Source organism: Natrix helvetica, assembly GCF_964273705.1.
Source record: "Natrix helvetica genome assembly, chromosome: 9".
NCBI lineage: Eukaryota > Metazoa > Chordata > Lepidosauria > Squamata > Natricidae > Natrix > Natrix helvetica.
This window is the reverse complement of record NC_138560.1, coordinates 22,211,372-22,230,441: the sequence shown is the minus strand read 5'-3', so window position 1 is coordinate 22,230,441 and position 19,070 is coordinate 22,211,372. Positions and strand designations below refer to the sequence as shown.

General features: G+C 43.4%; 1 protein-coding gene across 2 annotated transcripts in view; it reads right to left on the bottom strand.

Annotated features, from left to right (window-relative positions):
* Positions 1-13,414: 13,414 nt before the first annotated feature.
* KCNQ4 (potassium voltage-gated channel subfamily Q member 4) overlaps positions 13,415-19,070 on the bottom strand; it is a 138,613-nt gene continuing 132,957 nt past the window's right edge. For both annotated transcript variants that reach the window (XM_081962804.1, XM_081962805.1), the window contains 3 exons: positions 18,788-18,919; positions 17,629-17,764; positions 13,415-15,350 (listed from right to left, as the gene is read on the bottom strand). In XM_081962804.1, coding sequence (XP_081818930.1) covers positions 15,132-15,350; positions 17,629-17,764; positions 18,788-18,919 — 487 coding nt within the window. In that variant the 3' untranslated portion in view covers positions 13,415-15,131. The remainder of the gene's footprint in view (positions 15,351-17,628; positions 17,765-18,787; positions 18,920-19,070) is intronic.

Genomic DNA, 19,070 nt, shown 5'->3' with positions numbered 1-19,070 from the left:
GATTTTTGAAGACTATAACTTTATTTCTGTTTTTACATACCAAATCCAGAGCAACTTAAAACAATGTACTAAAATGCTGCACAATTTTACACAGCTTGGTAACACCAAACAATACACAAGAACTATATCAGTAGTATCTACAATTGTTTGTTTTTGTTGTTAGTTGCAAACTCGTGTCCGATCCATCCCGACCCCATGGACAACATTCCTCCAGGCCTTCCTGTCCTCTACCATCCTCTGGAGTCCTGCTGCTTCGGTGACTCCATCCAGCCACTTCATTCTCTGCCGTCCCCTTCTTCTTCTTCTTTTGCCCTCAATCTTTCCCAGGTATAATTATGCAGTAATAATAAATGTCATCCAAGTAAAAATGGCAAGCTGTCATTCCTTAAGGATCTTCTTTCTGGAAGAGTCTGGTCTAAAAGCTTCTAAAGGATCATCATGGAGGAGACCAGTCTGATTCATCTCTAGATTTGGGTACCAACTGAAATACTCAGACCATTTTAGGTGGGGTGATTCCACTTGGAGCCAGTCATCCTACAAGGATCTGTTATGCCAGGTAGAGCTGGCTTTATCAATCAAAATCATTTGAATTTCATCTTAGACATTTACTGGTAGCAAGTGCAAGTTCTGCAGGAGAGGTATAGACCGCTTAGAGAGAGCTGCAAAAGCACTATGAAGAGGCATATAAGTCTAAGTGTTATTGCTATAGTGTGCTCATAATGACGAATCATAAAGAATCTATATTGGCATCAGGTGGCAAATGTGAGACTAGGCCAAAAATACTCAGATGATGCACAAATATGAACAGGGGTCAGACATGGCTATATTTTGTCTCCGCTGTTGCTTAATATCTACTCTAATTTTCAACGAAGCACTGGAAAATGTTGATGCTGGTCTCAAAGTAAACAGTGTTCAGATCAACAATGTAAGATATGCTGATGATACAGTTCTGCTTGCCAGTAAGCATGAAGACCTTCAGCTCCTCATCAATGGAGTCTCAGAAATATTTGAAAAATACGGCTTGAAGCTTAACACCTCAAAAACAAAGATCATGGTTGTCAGCAAACAACCCATTAATTTACCACTGATAAATTTGGAAGGAATAGCACTAGAAAAATTTGAAAGGATCACGTACCTCAGTTTTAATTTACATGAAAGCTAGGACATGATCAGTAAAGTAAAGACAAGGATAAGGAAAGCTCGAACAGCATTCTTCAAAATGAAAAGGCTCTTCTACAGTCACGACATAAGCCTAAGACTGAAAATCAAGCTTGTCAGATATTACGTCTTTTCTATCCTGTTCTACGGAGTAGAGAATTGGTCTTTGACAGAAAACCACTTGAAGAAACTAGAAGCATTTGAAATGTGGATTTACAGGCGGACGTTACATATAAGCTGGGTTGACAAAATCACAAATGAAGAGGTGATAAGATGCCTGGGAAAGCAAAGGGAAATCGTCAAAGCCATTAAAAAGCGAAAGTTAGAATATTTTGGACATGTGACGTGACACCTGGAAAAATACGTATGTCATCCTTCACTTAATCCTCCAGGGAAAGATTGAAGGTCCAGGCAGATGAAGAACATCATGGCTTCAAAACCTAAGGGACTGGTTTGGATAAAACTCAGAAAGCACATTTTCATGCGGCTGTTGACAAAAATAGGATTGCCAACATGATCGCCAACATCCGAAGAAGAAGGAGAAGCTGATAATGATTAATAAGTGGGCCACCATTTTGAACCAACTCAGAATGCAAGTACTGCAGTCTTCAAAAGCAGACCCATGGAGAGTCCCCTGCTATAGTCTAACAGCTTGGGGACAAGGGCATCAGCCAGTGTAACCTGGTGTCCTTTTCCCCTATATTGCAAGTCAGTCCTCAGAGTCTGAAACACCCTTGTCCTAAACAGTTGAACCTTGGATGGGAAGAACTTCTGAATGTTGGACTGGATTGAGAAAAAAGAGAATGACCAGAGAGACTTTATCTCGCTTGCATGACAACGGCTGAGGCTAATTCCAGGAAGAAATGTCCTGACTGAAAGAGGGGAGTTTTGCTTTTCCCCTGAGGTCCATGAGAAACACACGAGGTAAAGGACTTCCCATCCGCTCTCTGTTACCATCAAAAGTATGTGGGCTGCGGATGTCTCCAAGTGGTTGGACCTTCCTGAGAGACAAGCCAACACCCTGTCTCCTTCCCAGGCAGTGGGATTGCTACTTCTACATTTTCCCCTTTTTCCTGTGAAGAAAAAGGAACCTTGTGGATTAGAGTTCAATCAAAACAGTATAAACATGACTTACTGGTGATGACCTTTTTTAAGGACGAGGTCCCTGGAAAGCTTGCAAGGACACTAAAGCAACAGCAGCAGGGATATCTAATTAAATTCCTTTGTTGATTTCTGCGGTTCCTTTGACAAAGACGATTCTTCCAATGCCATTTTTAGGACTGGCTTTATATAACTGACGTCCAAGAGGAAGAAGTAATCATAACTATCCAACACTCACATAGATTGAGTGATAAAATGGGAAAAAAAACAGTTCTGGGCCAAACATGTGCCCAGAATTGAACCCTAGTCTAAGTTTTTCAGAGGTGTGCAGTGAAAGATTATATTTGAACTAACAAATGGTTGTCTGAGCTCTTATTGCTATCACACACTTTGCACCACTATATTGTTAGGAAGGCACACACCACCACCAGAACACAATTTCTCATTGTCCGACTCTGCTACCAGCTTCGCTGGCTGCTGGTGGGACACAACACTTGACAACTTTAAAATGTGCGGACATCAACTCCTAGAATACCTTAGCCAAGATACTGGGAATTCTGGGAATTAAAAGTCCACACATCTCAAAGTTGTCAAGGCTGAGAAATGTTGGCCTTCTGGAAACTCAGGTGATCTCTAGATGTTCTTCAAATGAACCAGGAAATAGTGATTGAGCAATCTCATTCCAGGTATCAGAGCCTTCTTCTTAATGTGGCTGCTGATCCAATGATATTCTTGGAGTGTGCTCAGGTTGTAAATCCTCACGCAACTTTTGACATAGTTCCCCCTGGCAGAAGAATGAAAATGCAAACAATTTCCACAGAGGTTAACAAAGGTGCTCCTTTGAAAATTCAGAAATATGTCTGTTAAAGACCCACTCTGATCTATCAGCCGTCAAGTGCTGGCCTGGGCATGCTAAATAAAACCCTTGCTTTATGCTTGTCCATTAATAATCTTTATTCTTTGAGGGAAACATTATTATTGTTATTATTGTTCAAAATCTCAGCACTGGGGGCACATTTGGACAGATGTGTGAGTGGCTCTCTATGAGGGAGATGGGCAGTTTCTAAATCTGATAAATAAAGAAACATACATAAATCATCCCAGAGCAAACCATGGCATTTGCTTAATGACCACAGAGGTCACTTTACAACTGTTGCATTCGCTTAATGACCGCTGCAAATAAGTTCATAAAATCAGGTCGGTCACATGACCAATCCAATTTATAATGATCATGCGTTAAAACCATGATGGGCAAACTCCATTACTATCTGCAATGAGGAAGAGAACATAAGTAAATTGCAATGAGAAATGCCCCCCCAAAAAAATGCCCACACAGATGCATTCTGGACAGGTTGCAGCTTCTGTATATATGTGCTAGATGTTCCTGACTCTAGGGGGCAGTACTCATCTCTGTTTCAAAGCCGAAGAGCCAGCGCTCTCCAAAGACGTCTCCGTGGTCATGTGGCCGGCATGACTAAACGCCAAAGGCGCACAGAATGCTGTTTCCTTCCCATCAAAAGTGGTTCCTATTTTTCTACTTGTATTTTTACGTGCTTTCAAACTGCTAGGTTGGCAGAAGCTGGGACAAGTAACAGGAGCTCACTTTGTTACGCGGCGCTAGGGATTTGAACCGCCGAACTGCCAACCTTTCTGATCAACAAGCTCAGCGTCTTAGCCACTGAGCCACCCTTCAGAGTCCTCTTCAAATTAGAGGTTCTTGGTGCTATCTGAGCTCGGCTGTTTTCTTCCAGACATTTCATTGTCCATACTAGGTAACATCATCAGTGCTAGTAAGGAGTGGGGTTTGTGAATTAAAGTACAGCACCGAAACGTCCTCATTTCAACCTTGAGCTACAATTATTGTCTTTTATCAGCTCTTCAAACTACATGAGTTTTGTGTCAAACTGAATAGAACAAATGGTTTCCCCCTCCATGGCATCTATCAACCAAAGATGGACCCGGTGACTGCCCCACACCCTCCTCCCAGATCATTCATGTTCCCAACGACATCCCCAAATAGTTCAGGCATTCAGAGACTGAAACTCTGAACTCTGTCAAACAACTGCCTGTTCTTTGCCTGGCTAACCAGAAGAAACTCACGTCTGCCCAGAGTGGTCACACAAAACCTACATTGTCCTGATGCATCGTTTTCTTGAGATGCTTCTAAAGTCAGAGCCTGTGGAATGAGTGGGTGAATGTGACAAATATGACTATTGGGAAGGGGGGAGAAAAGAGATGTGCGAGAGCGTTGGCACAGGGATGGAGTAATGGCATGTGAGAATGACCTTGGGAAACAAGGGGAGGGGAGGCTGCCTAGGGAACAATTACACAAGAGAGACAAGAGCCCCCAGTGGCTAAAAGGCCAGAGGGATAAATTCAGGAAGGATCTTCCCTAAAGGTAAGGTAAAGGTAAAGGTTCCCCTCCCACATATGTGCTAGTTGTTTCTGACTCTAGGGGGCGCTGCTCATCTCCGTTTCAAAGCCAAAGAGCCAGTGCTGTCTGAAGACGTCTCCGTGGTCATGTGGCCGGCATGACTCAACACCAAAGGCGCATAGAATATAGTTACCTTCCCACCAAAGGTGGTTCCTATTTTTCTACTTGCATTTTTTATGTGCTTTCAAACTGCTAGGTTGGCAGAAGCTGGGACAAGTAACGGGAGCTCACTCTGTTACGCGGCACTAGGGATTTGTACTGCTGAACTGCTGAACTTCTGATTCGCAAGCTCAGCATCTTAGCCTCTGAGCCACCGCGTCCCTAAAGGATCAAGCAATTAAAGGTGCTGGTGGGAGTTTGTACCTTCAGACTTGCAGGGTCTTGTTAATGCAGCCTTACAATAAAGTAGGATTAGCTCATCTAGTGTTGTTTCCTGTTCGATTTACCCAGTAGAGCTGGCATCAATCTTGCAAGTCTAAAAGTGCAAACCTCCCACTGCCACTTTTAACCTTCTGATCCATTGAGGCAGGTCCTGCCAAGAGTGTCTTTCTCTGACTCTTAAGCCACTGGAGGTCCTCCGTTTTTTGTCTGATTGTTTTGTCTGATTGTGAATAAGAGTAAAAAGTAAGCATAATAGGTTTGGTATAGTGGTGAAGTCACCAGCCTAGAAATCAGGAGACTGGGAATTCTAGTCTTGATTTAAGCAAGAAGCCAACTGGGTGACATTGGGCCAGTCCCTCTCTTTCAGCCCTTGGAAGAAGAAAACAGGGGGAATCCACTACCAAAATCTTGCCAAGAAAACTTCAGGGACTGGTAATCACCAGGAGTCAACATTGACTCAAAGGAATTAAACAATAAAATTACATAAATATAAACTTAATATAACAATAATATAAATATTATACTGCATTCAGTTTTGGTCACCATGATGTAAAAAAAGATGTGGAGACTTTAGAAAAAGTGCAGAGAAGAGCAACAAAGATGATTAGGGGACTGGAGGCTAAAACATAGGAAGAACGGTTGCAGGAACTGGGAATAGCTAGTTTGATGAAAAGAAGGACTGGGGGAGACATGAAAGCAGTCTTCCAATATCTCGGGGGCTGCCACAAAGAAGAGGGAGTCAAGCTATTCTCCAAAGCACCTGAAGGGAGGACAAGAAGCAATGGGTGGAAACTAATCAAGGAGAGAAGTAACTTAGAACTAAGGAGAAATTTCCTGACATAGAACAATTAACCATTGGAACAACCTGTCTCCAGAAGTTGTGAATGGTCCAACACTGGAAGTTTTTAAGAAGATGTTGGATAACCATTTGTCTGAAATGGTATAAGGTTTCCTGTTTAGGGAGAGGGTTGGACTAGAAGACCTCCAAGATCCCTTCCAACTCTGTTATTCTATTCTAAATAATAGTGACAATCACTAAGATTAGGTTTTATAATCTGTTATAGATGGGACAAATACTATAGAATGAATGGAGAGAAGCACAAATTTGGACAATGGAAGGATACATAAGAGGCAGCAATACTTGTCATCCAAAATATCTCCAAGAAATATGATTGTAGCTTTCAGTGATTTATTCAGCCATCTATGAAATTGTTCTTATCTGCTTTTTTCCTCCATTGATTTTTAATCTTTTGTTCATGCTGGACCATTCATTGCCTTTTATCTAAACTGTAGGTCATTGCACAATTCTTTGCTCCCAATTAACATCTGTAGAACTTCCATTTTCCCTTTCATGTTTGGTTTGGTTTCACTTTCGCTTTGGAACTTTTACTTGTTCCTTTAAGCAGGGCCAATCCTTTGATAAGTTGTCTTACCTTATTAACGTTATGTCTATTAGTTTTTTTTTAATTATTTCTGTTAGAAACATCCCAATGCTGAATGAGCTTTCATTGACACAGAGTATGAAGGTGCTGTTTCAACTAAATGTTGCCTTTTGAAAAAGCACATTTGGGACAAACATAACCTGAATGACTGAGAATCTCCATAGACAGGGCAGAGTATCGATAATCCTCAACTTCCAACCATTGTAGAAAAAAGGGAGGAAGCCACACTTCGAATATTGTATCCAGTTCTGATCACCATGATGCAGAAAAAAAGCTGAGACCCTAGAAAGAGTGGAGAGAAGTCTGGAGGCTAAATTGTACAATAGACAGTTAAGGGAATGAAGTGCAGTATGTCTAATCTAAAAGAGAGAGAAGGTACACAATAGCTGTCTTGTAATACTTGAGAGGCTGTCACAGAGAGGATGGGAGGTCAACCTATTCTGCAAAGCACTTTAGGGCAGGACAAGAAGAAATGGGCGGAACATCATTAAGGAGAGATCCTAACCGGAACTATGGAGAAATTTCCTGACAGTGAGAGCAATTAATGAATGGACAGGTTACTCTCTAAAATTGTGGGTGCTCCTTCACTCCATCCTCCATTTGTCCAGGATAGTACATGGCAGTCATGGGATTCAGCCAGTTCGCACCTATTCGGGAGAAACGGTTGTTAACTTTCTAAGCAGTTTGGAGAACCGGTTGTTGGAAGAAGTCTCCTTTTGTTTTTTCCCCACTTTCCAGGGCTAATCCTGTAAGGAGGGCAGGAAGGAAACATTCTGCTGTTGTTTCTAGCCTGATCTTTATTGCCCTGCTTACAGAAACTGCCTCTCCAGTTAACCCTTACTACATTGTAACAGCTAAGGCAAAACGCCCAGTGACCTGTGTGATGTTGAGTGGTCTGTGCCCACCCAGTCACATGACCACCGAGTCACACTTACCCAGCTGGTCATTAGGGCAGAGAACCCATTGTTACATTATTTGAATCCCCCCACTGGTACACCCTGGGCAGGGGCTTGGACTAGAAGACTTCCAAGGTTCTTTCCAGTCCTATGATTACAATGCTTATGGCCATTATCTTGACTTCTTTGACTCCCCGTGGACACCCGCAAGGAATTCAGCTCAAATCGATGTTGCAGTACTCAGTCCCATCTTGAGGAAGACATTGAATCAGGCATTGATATAAACAGCTCATGCTCTGTATTTATAGATTGTAATTTGCTTTGCCTGTACATAACATATTCATTATGTTATGATGTGTGATGTGGTGGTCTCTTCATTAGAATGGATGAATGTGACTTTAAAAATATTGCCAGTATTTTGGAATGTGATAAATGGATCCTATGCTATAAACCACACTGACTGATGCAGAGAGGGCATATTAGATGGAAAGCACAGCTATCAAATGTTTGTGTCTGTAAGTCAGTAGAATTTTAGCAAGCCCCATGGTACTTGCAGGTTGCTTTCTTGTCAATTCCACTCTGACTATTTTTAATACAGAGATGTTTTCGGTACAAATTCCTGGAAGACCTTTGTTCTTGCATTTCCTATATTTGCCAGTAAAATCGAAGTAAAAATGCATTACAAGTACATTCTTCATTTTAGTGATGTTTATGTCTTTATTATTCTTTTATAATTCCACTTGTATTTTATCCTGCTTTTCTTATAGGAATGTAAAGAAGAGAGACATATCTCCCCCCCCCTCCCATGTTTTACTGGACAATTTCTTGAGCCAGCAGTGTCCAGCAGCAGCAGCAAAAAAAGCTAATACAATCCTGGCTTGTATAAACAGAGATATAGAATCAAGATCACATGAAGTATTAGTACTGCTTTATAAAAACCCTAGTAAGACCATACCTGGAATACTGCAACCAATTTTGGTCACCATAATACAAAAAAGATGTTGAGACTTTGAGAAGCTCAGAGAAGAGCAGCTAAGATGAGCAACTAAGGCCTGGAGCAGAGTTGAGATTCAACCGGTTCTAGCCTATTCACTAGAACTGGTAGTTAATTTTCTAAGCAGTTTAGATAACTGGTTGTTAGAAGAAATCTGCTTTTGTTTTTTTCCCCACTTTACAGAGTTAATCTTGTAAGGAAGGCAGAAAAGAAACATTCTGGTCTTGTTTCTGGTTTGAGTTGGCCCTGCCCATCCAGTCACATGACTACCAAGCCACACCTAAGCCACACCCATAGAATAGGTAGTAAAAAAAACGGAATTCAACCACTGGTCCTGGAGACTAAAACTTATGAAGAATGGTTGCAGGATTTGGGTTTGGCTAGTCTAGAGAAAAGAAGAATTAAGGGTGACACGATAGCGGTAGTCCAGGATTTGAGGGGCTGCCACAAAGAAAAGAGGGGGGTCAACTTATTTTCCAAAGCATCAGAAAGTAAGACAAGTAGTTTCCAGTGTTTGGAAACTAAACAAAGAGAGAAGCAACCTCGAATTAAGGAGGAACTTCCTAAAAGTGAGGACAATTAACCAGTGGAACAGCTTGCCTGAAGAAATCACGGAAACTCCACCATTGGAGGTTTTTAAAGAAGAGACTAGACCTGTGAAGGTGAACACAGAGCCATATTTGCCAGCACGGCACCCCTCAGCTCTGGTGCGCAGGTGCGCAGGTGCGCACCGGCCAGCTGATTTTCAGCCTTCCGTATGGCCATTTTCATCCTCCCCAGGCTTCAGGAAAGCCTCCGGAGCCTGGGGAGGATGAAAAACAGACCCAACGGGCCAACAGTCTGTTCTTCCGGTTGGGCCATTGGGCTGTTTTTCACCCTCCCCAGGCTTCACAAAAGTCTCTGGAGCCTGGGGAGGGCAAAAACTCCCCCCGCGTGGGGGGTTCGCACGTGCACATGCGCAGGTGGGGAAGGTTGCAGGCACATGTGCAAGTGGGTGGGCACGTGTGCACGCACAATAGCATGTGCATACACAATTTTGGCACACCTTTGGAAAAAAGTTAGCCATCACTGGACTAGAGAGTCACTTATTTGAAATGGTCTAGGTTCTCCTAGAAGACCTCCAAGGTCCCTTCCACCTCTATTCTATTCTACGTGAGACAAAGTGATGAACCCAAAGTAAGTTCCATAGACTAGAAGGGCTGAGAAACTGGTTTCTCTGGTCCAAATACAGGTAGACCTTGACTTAGCGACCCTTCAAAGTTCTGATGGACCCAGAAAAGCTATTTATGACAAGTATTTTTAGTTCTTACAGTGCCCCCACACCCCCAGGTCACGATTGCATTTTGGGTGCTTGGAAAATAAAATAAAACAAAACAATAAAATAAAATAAAATAATAAAATAAAATAATAAAATAAAATAATAAAATGATAAGATAAGATAAGATAAGATAAGATGATAAAATAAAATAAAATTTGTGCTAATCAGCTCTCACCCATTATTTGGGCTTTTGTTGCTGTAGTTGAGCTAAGGGGAAGTCTGTTCTTTTGCTGATAAACTGTTTTATCCCCAATAATCCCCTCTCATTATTTCACCATTCCAGCAGGACTGTCAATAGTTTTATTGCAAATTCTATACCCTTAAAACGTTCCAGAATTAGTAACAGTCATAACCCAAATCCTACCATTTGGTAATCACCGCTTCACCCACCCACAATTTCTGCTCCTGGTTCAGGCGGACCGATCCGAATCGTCTGAATACCACCTCTGACCTTTATGATGCCAACAATATAAACAGTAATTTATATCCTTCCACCAATGGCTTGGGGTTACTATGAAGGTACTATAAGCCCTCAATGAGGAAAGGAACTGAGCTTCTCACAAGGTTAAATGTCTTTTCATACCAATAGGAAATGCACTTCATTTCACCTAGAAAAAGAATGCTCCCATTTGTTTGTTAGAAATCCCTAAATCCAGGAATCTCAAATTGGGATGCCTGAGGTCACGCTTTAGGGAAGAAGAGAAGACATGATAAAGTGTGTGTGTGTGTGTGTGTGTGTGTGTCTGTCTGTCTGTCTGTCTGTCTGTCTGTCTGTCTCTCTCTCTCTCTCTCCCCCTCTCTCTCTGTCTCTCTGTGTCTGTCTCTGTCTGTCTCTCTCTCTCTTCCCCCCTCTCTCTGTCTCTCTCTTTCTCTGTGCTGTCTCTCTGTGTGTCTCTGTCTGACTGACTGTCTCTCTCTCTCCCCTCTCTGTCTCTCTGTCTCTCTGTCTCTGTCTCTGTCTCTCTGTCTCTGTCTCTCTCTGTCTCTCTCTCTCTCTCTCTGTCTGTCTCTGTCTGTGTGTGTGGGGGGGTGTCTTTGACCCATCATGTGTTTAAGAATAGTTTAGAAATGCAATGGCTCCGCTTAGGGGCAAGGAAAAGGAATAACCAGAGGCTTTTTCATTGTTTTATTCATGTTTGCTAAACTAAAGGGAGCCTTTTATTGGCAGGATTCACATAGCAGCTAAGAGAGTGGAGAGGAGAGATGCTCTTAGGAAAACCCAGTGGGAAAACAAATAGTTTATGCATGCCATAGACTGGCATTTTTCAAACTTAGCAACTTTCTGATCTTTAGACTTCACCTCCCAGGATTCCTCAGCCAGTATGGGAGGAGTTTGCTACCTGGGTATTTTGACCAGGGCGGGAAGATGCTCTAGACAGAAGACCATCCCTTGTTAAAGGGTTTTAGGTACTAACCAGCACCTTAAATTACACTGGCAAATGATGTAGCATCCACAATATTGGTAGCCTGCTAAAGTGATTCTCATCCACTAATATGCTAGCCATTCCCCCTCCCCTTTTGTGTGTGTGCACCAGCTGAAGTTTCAAATTAGTCTTCAGGGGCAGCCCCATGTAAAAACCTCTTTGCAGTAGTGCAATAATGTCAAGAAGGAATGAGGGAAGGAGTTACTCTTGATAAAAACCTCCCATTTCCATATATTCAGTTATACTCTGATCCATTTGTACAATGTAAACATAAACCAAATACTGTATTATGTCCAGTTTGGATCTTTGTCAACCAACCCTCTATTTATGTTTGGCTGCTGGGCAGTTTGATCTTCTTGTCAGATCATTGGGAGTAGGAGAAAGGAAGAGAAGATGAGGAGGAAGGGAGGGAGGAGGGGGAGTAGTAGGAAGAGGAGGAGGGGGGAGGAGGAAGAAGAGGAGGAGGAGGAAGAAGAAGAAAAAGAAGGAGACGAAGATGAGAAGGAAGAAAAAGAAAAAGGAGGAGAGGAAGGAGGAGGAGGAGGAAGAAAAAGAAAAAAGAAGGAAGAGAAGATGAGGAGGATGAGAGGAGGAGGAGGAAGAAGAGGAAGAAGAGGAGGAGGAGAAAAAAGAAAAAGGAGGAGGAGAAAGAAGAAAAATGAGAAGAAAATGAGGGTGAGGAAGAAAAAGAAAAGAAGGAGAAGAAGAGGAGGAAGAAGAAGAAAAAGAAAAAGAAGGAAGAGGAGGAGGAGAATACTTTTTGTTCTACTGTTTAACCATAGTGCCTTTCCTTCCCAGACCACTTTCTCAGCTTTGTAACAGCAAGTCAGAGGACACTTGTTCTTCTCCAGCCTTTCACCTCACTCTAGAAAAATCAAAGAACCCTCCTTTTCCAGATATTCATTTCTCCCAACAAAGGTCCCATAGAATCTCCCATGAGCAAAGAAGTAATGAGAGACACACGCAGTCATCTACTGAAAATTTTAATGAAACAAATAAGTTAATAAGTTAATAAAGTGAGGTAACTATGCATTGTCTCAGAAACAAAATTTATTAGGAAAACTACCCCGAGGCCCACCTTATTGTCTTTGGCTGGTCAAAGCCATCCCCTGCTCCCTTCCTCCCCCTCTTGCCCATCACCATGCAGCCCCTCCCCTATTTCTGGAGATGATCATCCTGGATGAAGACTTGGTGTGCTCTCCAAGGAGAGTTTGTTCAGTGCATTGAGAGGAAGAAGTCATAGTTTGATGGGGGAGAAGCTGAGAACAGCTCTCGCCATTTCTTCAAGACACATGCATGGACATGCAAAGTGAAGATGCTGTTGGGCAAGTGGGGGACTTTGGACATGCAGCCTAAAGGAGGTGTGGAATGAAAGCTGGGCGTGTTCAATGGGACAACTCAACCACAATGGTGTTGGTGGAGTGAGCTCTGAGAAGATGGGAAAGTCTTCCAGATTTAATTCTGTTCTCTCCCGGCAAGTTAGAATTCTCCCACCAGATGCCCTCCAGATGTGTTCAATCACCATTCCTATAATGCCCAGCTAGCTGCCATGCGAGCTATAGCTCAATACAATTGGAAAGCCAGTATCTATGCAGCAATCATAAAAGTGAGAATGACAAATGAAGACATTCCATAGAAAAACAGGACTTCTGTTGGTTCTCTTGTTTCAAGTTAACAAGACAACCCACCAAGGAGCAGATTTTGGTAGCTAAGCAGAGATCCAAGCAAAAGGACTAGAAGGAAGGGGCTGTTTGGACTTAGAACTTGTTCTGGGATGGGTCTATGGTTCAAAGAAATCTGAGTGAATGACCATCGGGAAGAAAACTATAACCACAATCTGTACCAGGAGCAAGAGAAGAGACTCAACAAAGAAGCCACAGACAATCCTGGCTGATGATCTGCTCATACATTACATTGTATTCAACATAAACCTAAAACCTAAGAGTTTTTCAAATGATGGGCTCCTAAACACTGCATATCCAAGATGATCTGCTTGTGTTATTGCTCTTTCCCAAGGAAAGCACACTCAAGACCAAAGTCCACTATGAAAGCTGCAGAAGTTAAAACTCATGCAGGTGGGCAAGGAGGAAGGTGACATCTGAAGGGCAGCATCAGAGAGGCAGGTGAAATAATTGGAACAGTGGTGCTTAGTATCCTAAAACACTGTTCCTCAACCTTAGCCGCTTTAAGATGTCTGGACTTCAACTCCCAGAATTCATCTGGGGAATTCTGGGAGTTGAAGTCCCGACATCTTAAATTGGCTAAGATTTGAGGAACATTGTCATAGAAAGACTGCAAAGGGAGAATGCGTCCAGAAAAACCCTGGATGGAAATAGTAATCCAAGGATCTTCTACTAGTAATAGGAAGTATGTGCTCACAGCTGGTAGGAAATGTGAGTTTAAAGCAGAGGTCTTCAAACTTGGCAACTTTAAGGTTTGTGGACTTCAACTCCCAGAAATCCACAAGTCTTAAAGTTGCCAAGTTTGGGGATCCCCAGTCTAAAGCAATGATCCCCCAACTTGTGGACCCCAGATATGTTAAATTTCAAAAGCCCAAGCAGCATCTTCCAACCCAACTGGAGGACCTCAACTTGGGGAGGGCTACTCAAAAGCTACACCAGAGCACTGATAATTCTACAAGTGTATAGTACCTGAGCCAAGCTCTACCTTAATTCACTGCTGTTGAATGAATGGGAAACTCACACACACATATACAAATACACACACACACACAATTCCCTGGGAGAGAGCAATACTCAACTCTCCCTCCAGAGACAGCAAGCTGATGAAATTCCCCCTGAGAACACCAGGACCCATTCTACTCTTGGCTACCTGAATTGGGTTTCCTTCAAGGGTGCACATAGAGACCCCCTACCCCAAATCCCTGATTACTTCCTAGGCAGAGAAGGCACCTTAACCACTGCTAAAGATTGGTTTCAGGTTGCATATTCAAGATAATTGCATATAGCGGTGCCCATCTCCTCCTAAACATGTTTCCATTAAGTGGCAAGATCCACTGTGTGCTCATGAACCGGGGGTGGGGAGGGGAGGAGGGCATAAAGTGATGCCTGCTACCTGGTGGGATGGGGAGCTAAAAGAGAAGTAGAAAGGTGCTTCAAAGGCTGCCAAGAGTAGGGTTAGGCATTGCCAGTCATTAATTGCTTCTAAATGCAAAGACAAGAAACCACATTCAGTCAAGTTGCAATGTCCCTTGTCGAGCACAGCTGAAGGAAAGAGTAACCTAGCTTTTGCATAGCTGAAAAAAAAAGCATCGCCAACCTGGTTTGCCCAGTAAAAGTCAAAGTCTAGAGTCGGTGGCTCTCGTTTCATGGCTGTCACCATTTGCATGGTTTTCCTTGATGGGTTGGCCATCACAATGACTTGAGAGTCCAAAGTGGCCATTTCATCTTGACTGCTCTTTGTCAAAAGAGAATGGAATTCCTCGGTAGCCTGGAGGCACCTGAAAACTCTGGAGTTAACTGGGAACCATGGCAGATGTCTACAGGAGGCCGAGAGGCCCAGAGGCAGATTCCTCTGCCCATTGCTTCAGGCTAACAAGGCTTGCTTCCCAAGAGAGAAAGCTGCTGACTTGAGTTTTACATTCTATCACGACCACTGTGGAAAGCCCAGAAACCCTGGAAAAGTTACGACTGACAGCTGATGGGTTCTGGGACCCACCCTGCTGTTTTGGAGACCTAATCATTTGTCTACATTTGCTCTAAATGCTCTGGTGGCTTTGCCCCCCATTGGAAGACTTCAAGTAAAGTTGAGGTGAACGTTCTGGTGCAAAGGCAGACGAATCTGATGAGGAAACACCAACAGGGTGAGGCTGGAGAAGATTTCGGCTCAGTTGAGCACGGTCCATAAGAGTAGTCAGGAATTATCTCTCAAGCCCTCCTCCGAAGGGAAGGCTCCCTCCCAGCCTCTCCTCCCTGCATGTAGCTGGTGTGTGGCTGTTACATGGCTAGTCTGAAGAGGCCATCTTAGTCAATGTTGGTGCTAGCCGATCGGGAGATGTTCAAGGTCTGAGCAGAGACAGAGATGTCTTCATGGTCCACGGGACTATGATAGTCAGAGGTGATGTCCTGTTCCCCACTGCGAACTGGTATAGCGGTCAAGCTAATGGAGTTGATTGAACCCTTCCGTAGGCACTGGGAGTAAACACCTAGCAACAAGTCCAGCTTGTGCTCGATAGACTCAACCTGGAGAGAGAGAGAGGGAGAGAAAGGGAGGAAGAAATGGCGGGAGGGGGGAGGGAGGGAAGGGGAGGGAGGGAGAGGGAGTGGGGAGAGAGAGGAAGAGGGGGAGAGAGAGGGAGAGAAAGAGGGAGGGAGAGAGGGATGGAGAGGGAGAGAGGGGGGAGGAGGGGAGAGGAAGAGAGAGCGAGGGGGGAGAAGGGGAGATGGAGAGAAGAGGAGTGGGAGGGGGAGAGGGAGAGAGAGAAAGAAACAGAGTGAGAGAAAGAGTGAGAGAGATGAAAAATTCCCCAAGCTCTAAAACATGGATCTAAGTTATGAGGCTGGACATTTATTCTTCAGAATCAGCATCTATAAAACGAAGGTAAAACGAAGGTAATTCAGGTGTATAAACTAGAGGGAGTGGGGGATGTCCAAGAATTTAACAAGCCAATGGTGAAAATGGGGCAAAGCTTCAGCATTCATATAGTCTGAGATTTTCTAGATTTAGGTCAGAAAGTCTTTAATTTTGTTTTCAACTGTGCAAATCCCATTCTTCCATTTTCACTACAGGCCGAGTGCCATATTCCAGGAAAAATACCCAGTTTTTCCAAAAGCATCATCAAAATTGGGCTGTAACCTGGGTTTGGCAACCACAAGGTAGACCCGGAACTATGGGGCAGTCATTAAGCAAGTCACCATGGGACCGGATGGAATTTTATGACTGTTTCAACAATGGTTGCAAAGTGAGTCGCTCTGGTCATTAAGCAGTCCATGTGGTCATTAAGAGAAAACATAGCACATTCAACAGGCTGCCAGAAAACAGCAAAAAAGTTGCTAATTGCATGCTTGGCAGAATCAAAAGTCCTGTGAATGCAGGGGACAGCACAACATTTATGGTGATCAGAACTGCTTTCCAGACCAGGGGTCTCCAACCTTGGCAACTTTAAGGCTTGTGGACTTCAACTCCCAGAATTCATCAGCTAGTCCAAACCCCCACTCAAGCAGGAGACCCTACACCATTTCTGACAAATGGCAGTCCAGTCTCTTCTTGAAAGTCTCAAGTGATGAAGCTCCCACAACTTCCAAAGGCAACTTCTGTTCCATTGGTTGATTGTTCTCACTGTCAGAAAGTTCATCCTTGTTTCTAGGTTGAATCTCTTCTTGTTCAGTTTCCATCCGTTATTCCTTGACTGGCCTTCAGGTCCTTTGGGAAATAGCTTGACCCCCTCCTCTCTGTGGCAGCCCCTCAAATATTGGAACACTGCTATCATGTCTTCCCTGGTCCTTCTCTTCACTAGATTAGTCAGGCCCAGTTCCTGCAACCGTTCATTGTATGTTTTCGCCTCCAGTCCCCTGATCATCCTGGTTGCTCTTCTCTGTAATGTTTCTAGAGTCTCAACATATTTTTTATAGTATGGGGACCAAAACTGGATGCAGTACTCTAGGTGTGGTCTTACTAAGGCTTTATAGAGTGGTATTAGTACCTCCCTTGATCTTGATTGTATCCCTCTGTTAATGCAATTTAGAATTGCATTGGCTTTTTCGGCTGCTGGCTCATATTTAGCTGGTTGTCCACTAAGACTCCAAGATCCCTCTCACAGTCAGGCCTAACAGGCCTAACCAGGTTATTACAGAAGCTGCCTATGCATAGCACATTAAGCTTGGTTACTTTTGAACTTAAATATGATTTTGGGCTTTTCAGGTGTGGTGTAAACTCAGATTCAGGTGGTGTATGGATCAATCTGTTGGACAAACCCATAAAATGAATTAATTCAGCAATCAGGTTGAGCATATTAGATTCATGCGGCCTCTTCATTCCTAAGAAGAGGTTGGCCAGGATCAATTCCTGGCTTGTGAACCAAAGATGATCTAAGAAGATGATCTCCAGTGGAAGCCACAGCAACATCACCTATGATATGAAATCATGATGCACACAATGCAAATTACCCCATTCATGCCATCTGCATGAAAATGTCATCACGCACTTGATGTCACTTGGGGCTTCCTCCACAGATGCTCATGATGATGCTTTAAGGGGCTGAACCAGAATTGGAGAAGTCCAAGTCCATCCTTAGCTATGGAATCTCCCTGAGGAATAAATCACCCACTTTCAGCCCAACTCATTTTAAAGGGAAAAATGAAGGAATGCATGTTGGGAATACCATCAAGAGATCTTAGACAAAAGGGAGGATGGGAATCTAATTATCAGAGAGATGAAAGAAGATCCAAGCAGTGGCCTGATCACATCATGTATGAGGAGCCCACCTCCCTCTACCCATTTTCCTCCCAGGCCCAGCCTTACCTGCTTTTCCACCTTTAGCACTCGGCCCATCATGCTGAGTTCATCCACCAGGTCGGCCTCCAATGGTGCTTTTTCCCCTTTCTCCCGTGTCTTCTTATCCATGGTGATACCTCCCCGGCCCACAATGTGATCCACGCTGGAAAGAGTGAAGCGAGAGATGTTGGGGAGATGACATCAGTGAAACAAAATGAGTCACTTGGGGAATTAGATCAAGGCAAGAACATTAGATCCACCTCTGAGAATTCCACCTGAAAGGGCTTTTTCTGTCTAAAAGGGATCCTGTCACTTTCTAATACCACTTGATTATGCTTTGATGAGGCCACACTTAGAATCCTGCATTCAGTTTTGGTCGCCACAATGTAAAGAGAATGCGGAGACTCTAGAAAGAGTGCAAAGAAGAGCAACAAAGAGGATTAGAGGACTGGAGGATAAAACATAGGAAGAACGGTTGCAGGAACTGGGCATGTCTAGTTTAATGAAAAGAAGGACTAGGGGAGACATGATAGCTGTCTTCCAATATCTCAGGCGCTGCCACAAAGAAGAGGGAGTCAAGCTATTTTCCAAAGCACATGAGGGTAGAACAAGAAGCAATGGTGGAAACTAATCAAGGAGAGAAGCAACTTAGAACTAAAGAGAAATTTCGTGACAGTGAGAACAACTAATCAGTGGAACAACTCGCCTCCAGAAGTTGTAAATGCTCCAACACTGGACATTTTTAAGAAGATGTTGGATATCCATTTGTCTGAAGTGGTGTAGGTTTCCTGCCTATACTTCAGAACTGTATACCCCTCAACATCTCTGCATAAAAATAATTGCAACAGTTGTCCCAAAACCTAAGTCTTTAATAGCAGAAGGTAGGGAAGGACCAACTGCTTTTGCTTCCCTGCCCAAGAGGCTGTGTAGATGTTGACCGTCTTTTTACATTTGTCACCGGGACTCTTCCATTCTCTCACAGTATCTTGCCTGCAGCTGCATCATAAGCCAATGAAAGAAACTCAAGTCTTCTAAGACTCGAATTCCAACTCTGGCCAAATCTGTAGTTGTTTCTGACCCTGCTCTCCAGTTGTAGTCTTGCTACCAGCCCCATCACTAGTTTTGGCTTTCCAAGTTGCTGGGAAAATAACCCTGATCACCACTGAGCCCCAATATTTCTCCTCACCGTGTCTGGAGACTTTTGATTCTGCCAAGCATGTCCAGGTGGCCAGCTGAGTATTGTTCAATCACATCCTTAACATCATATGGTCTCAGGGTCTCCTTGAACTTTCTTTTGGCTACCAGGAATTTAAGAATTCTGCAAGAAAACATGCTTATTTTAAAGTTAAAATGCAAGGCACAAAAACCTGAAGGAGAGATCTAGGTAACCTTTTACTGGTCTGGGTGACCATGCATGGCATACTCCCATTTAGTAAGTGTTTTTCAGAACTGCTGGTGGGGCGGGAACT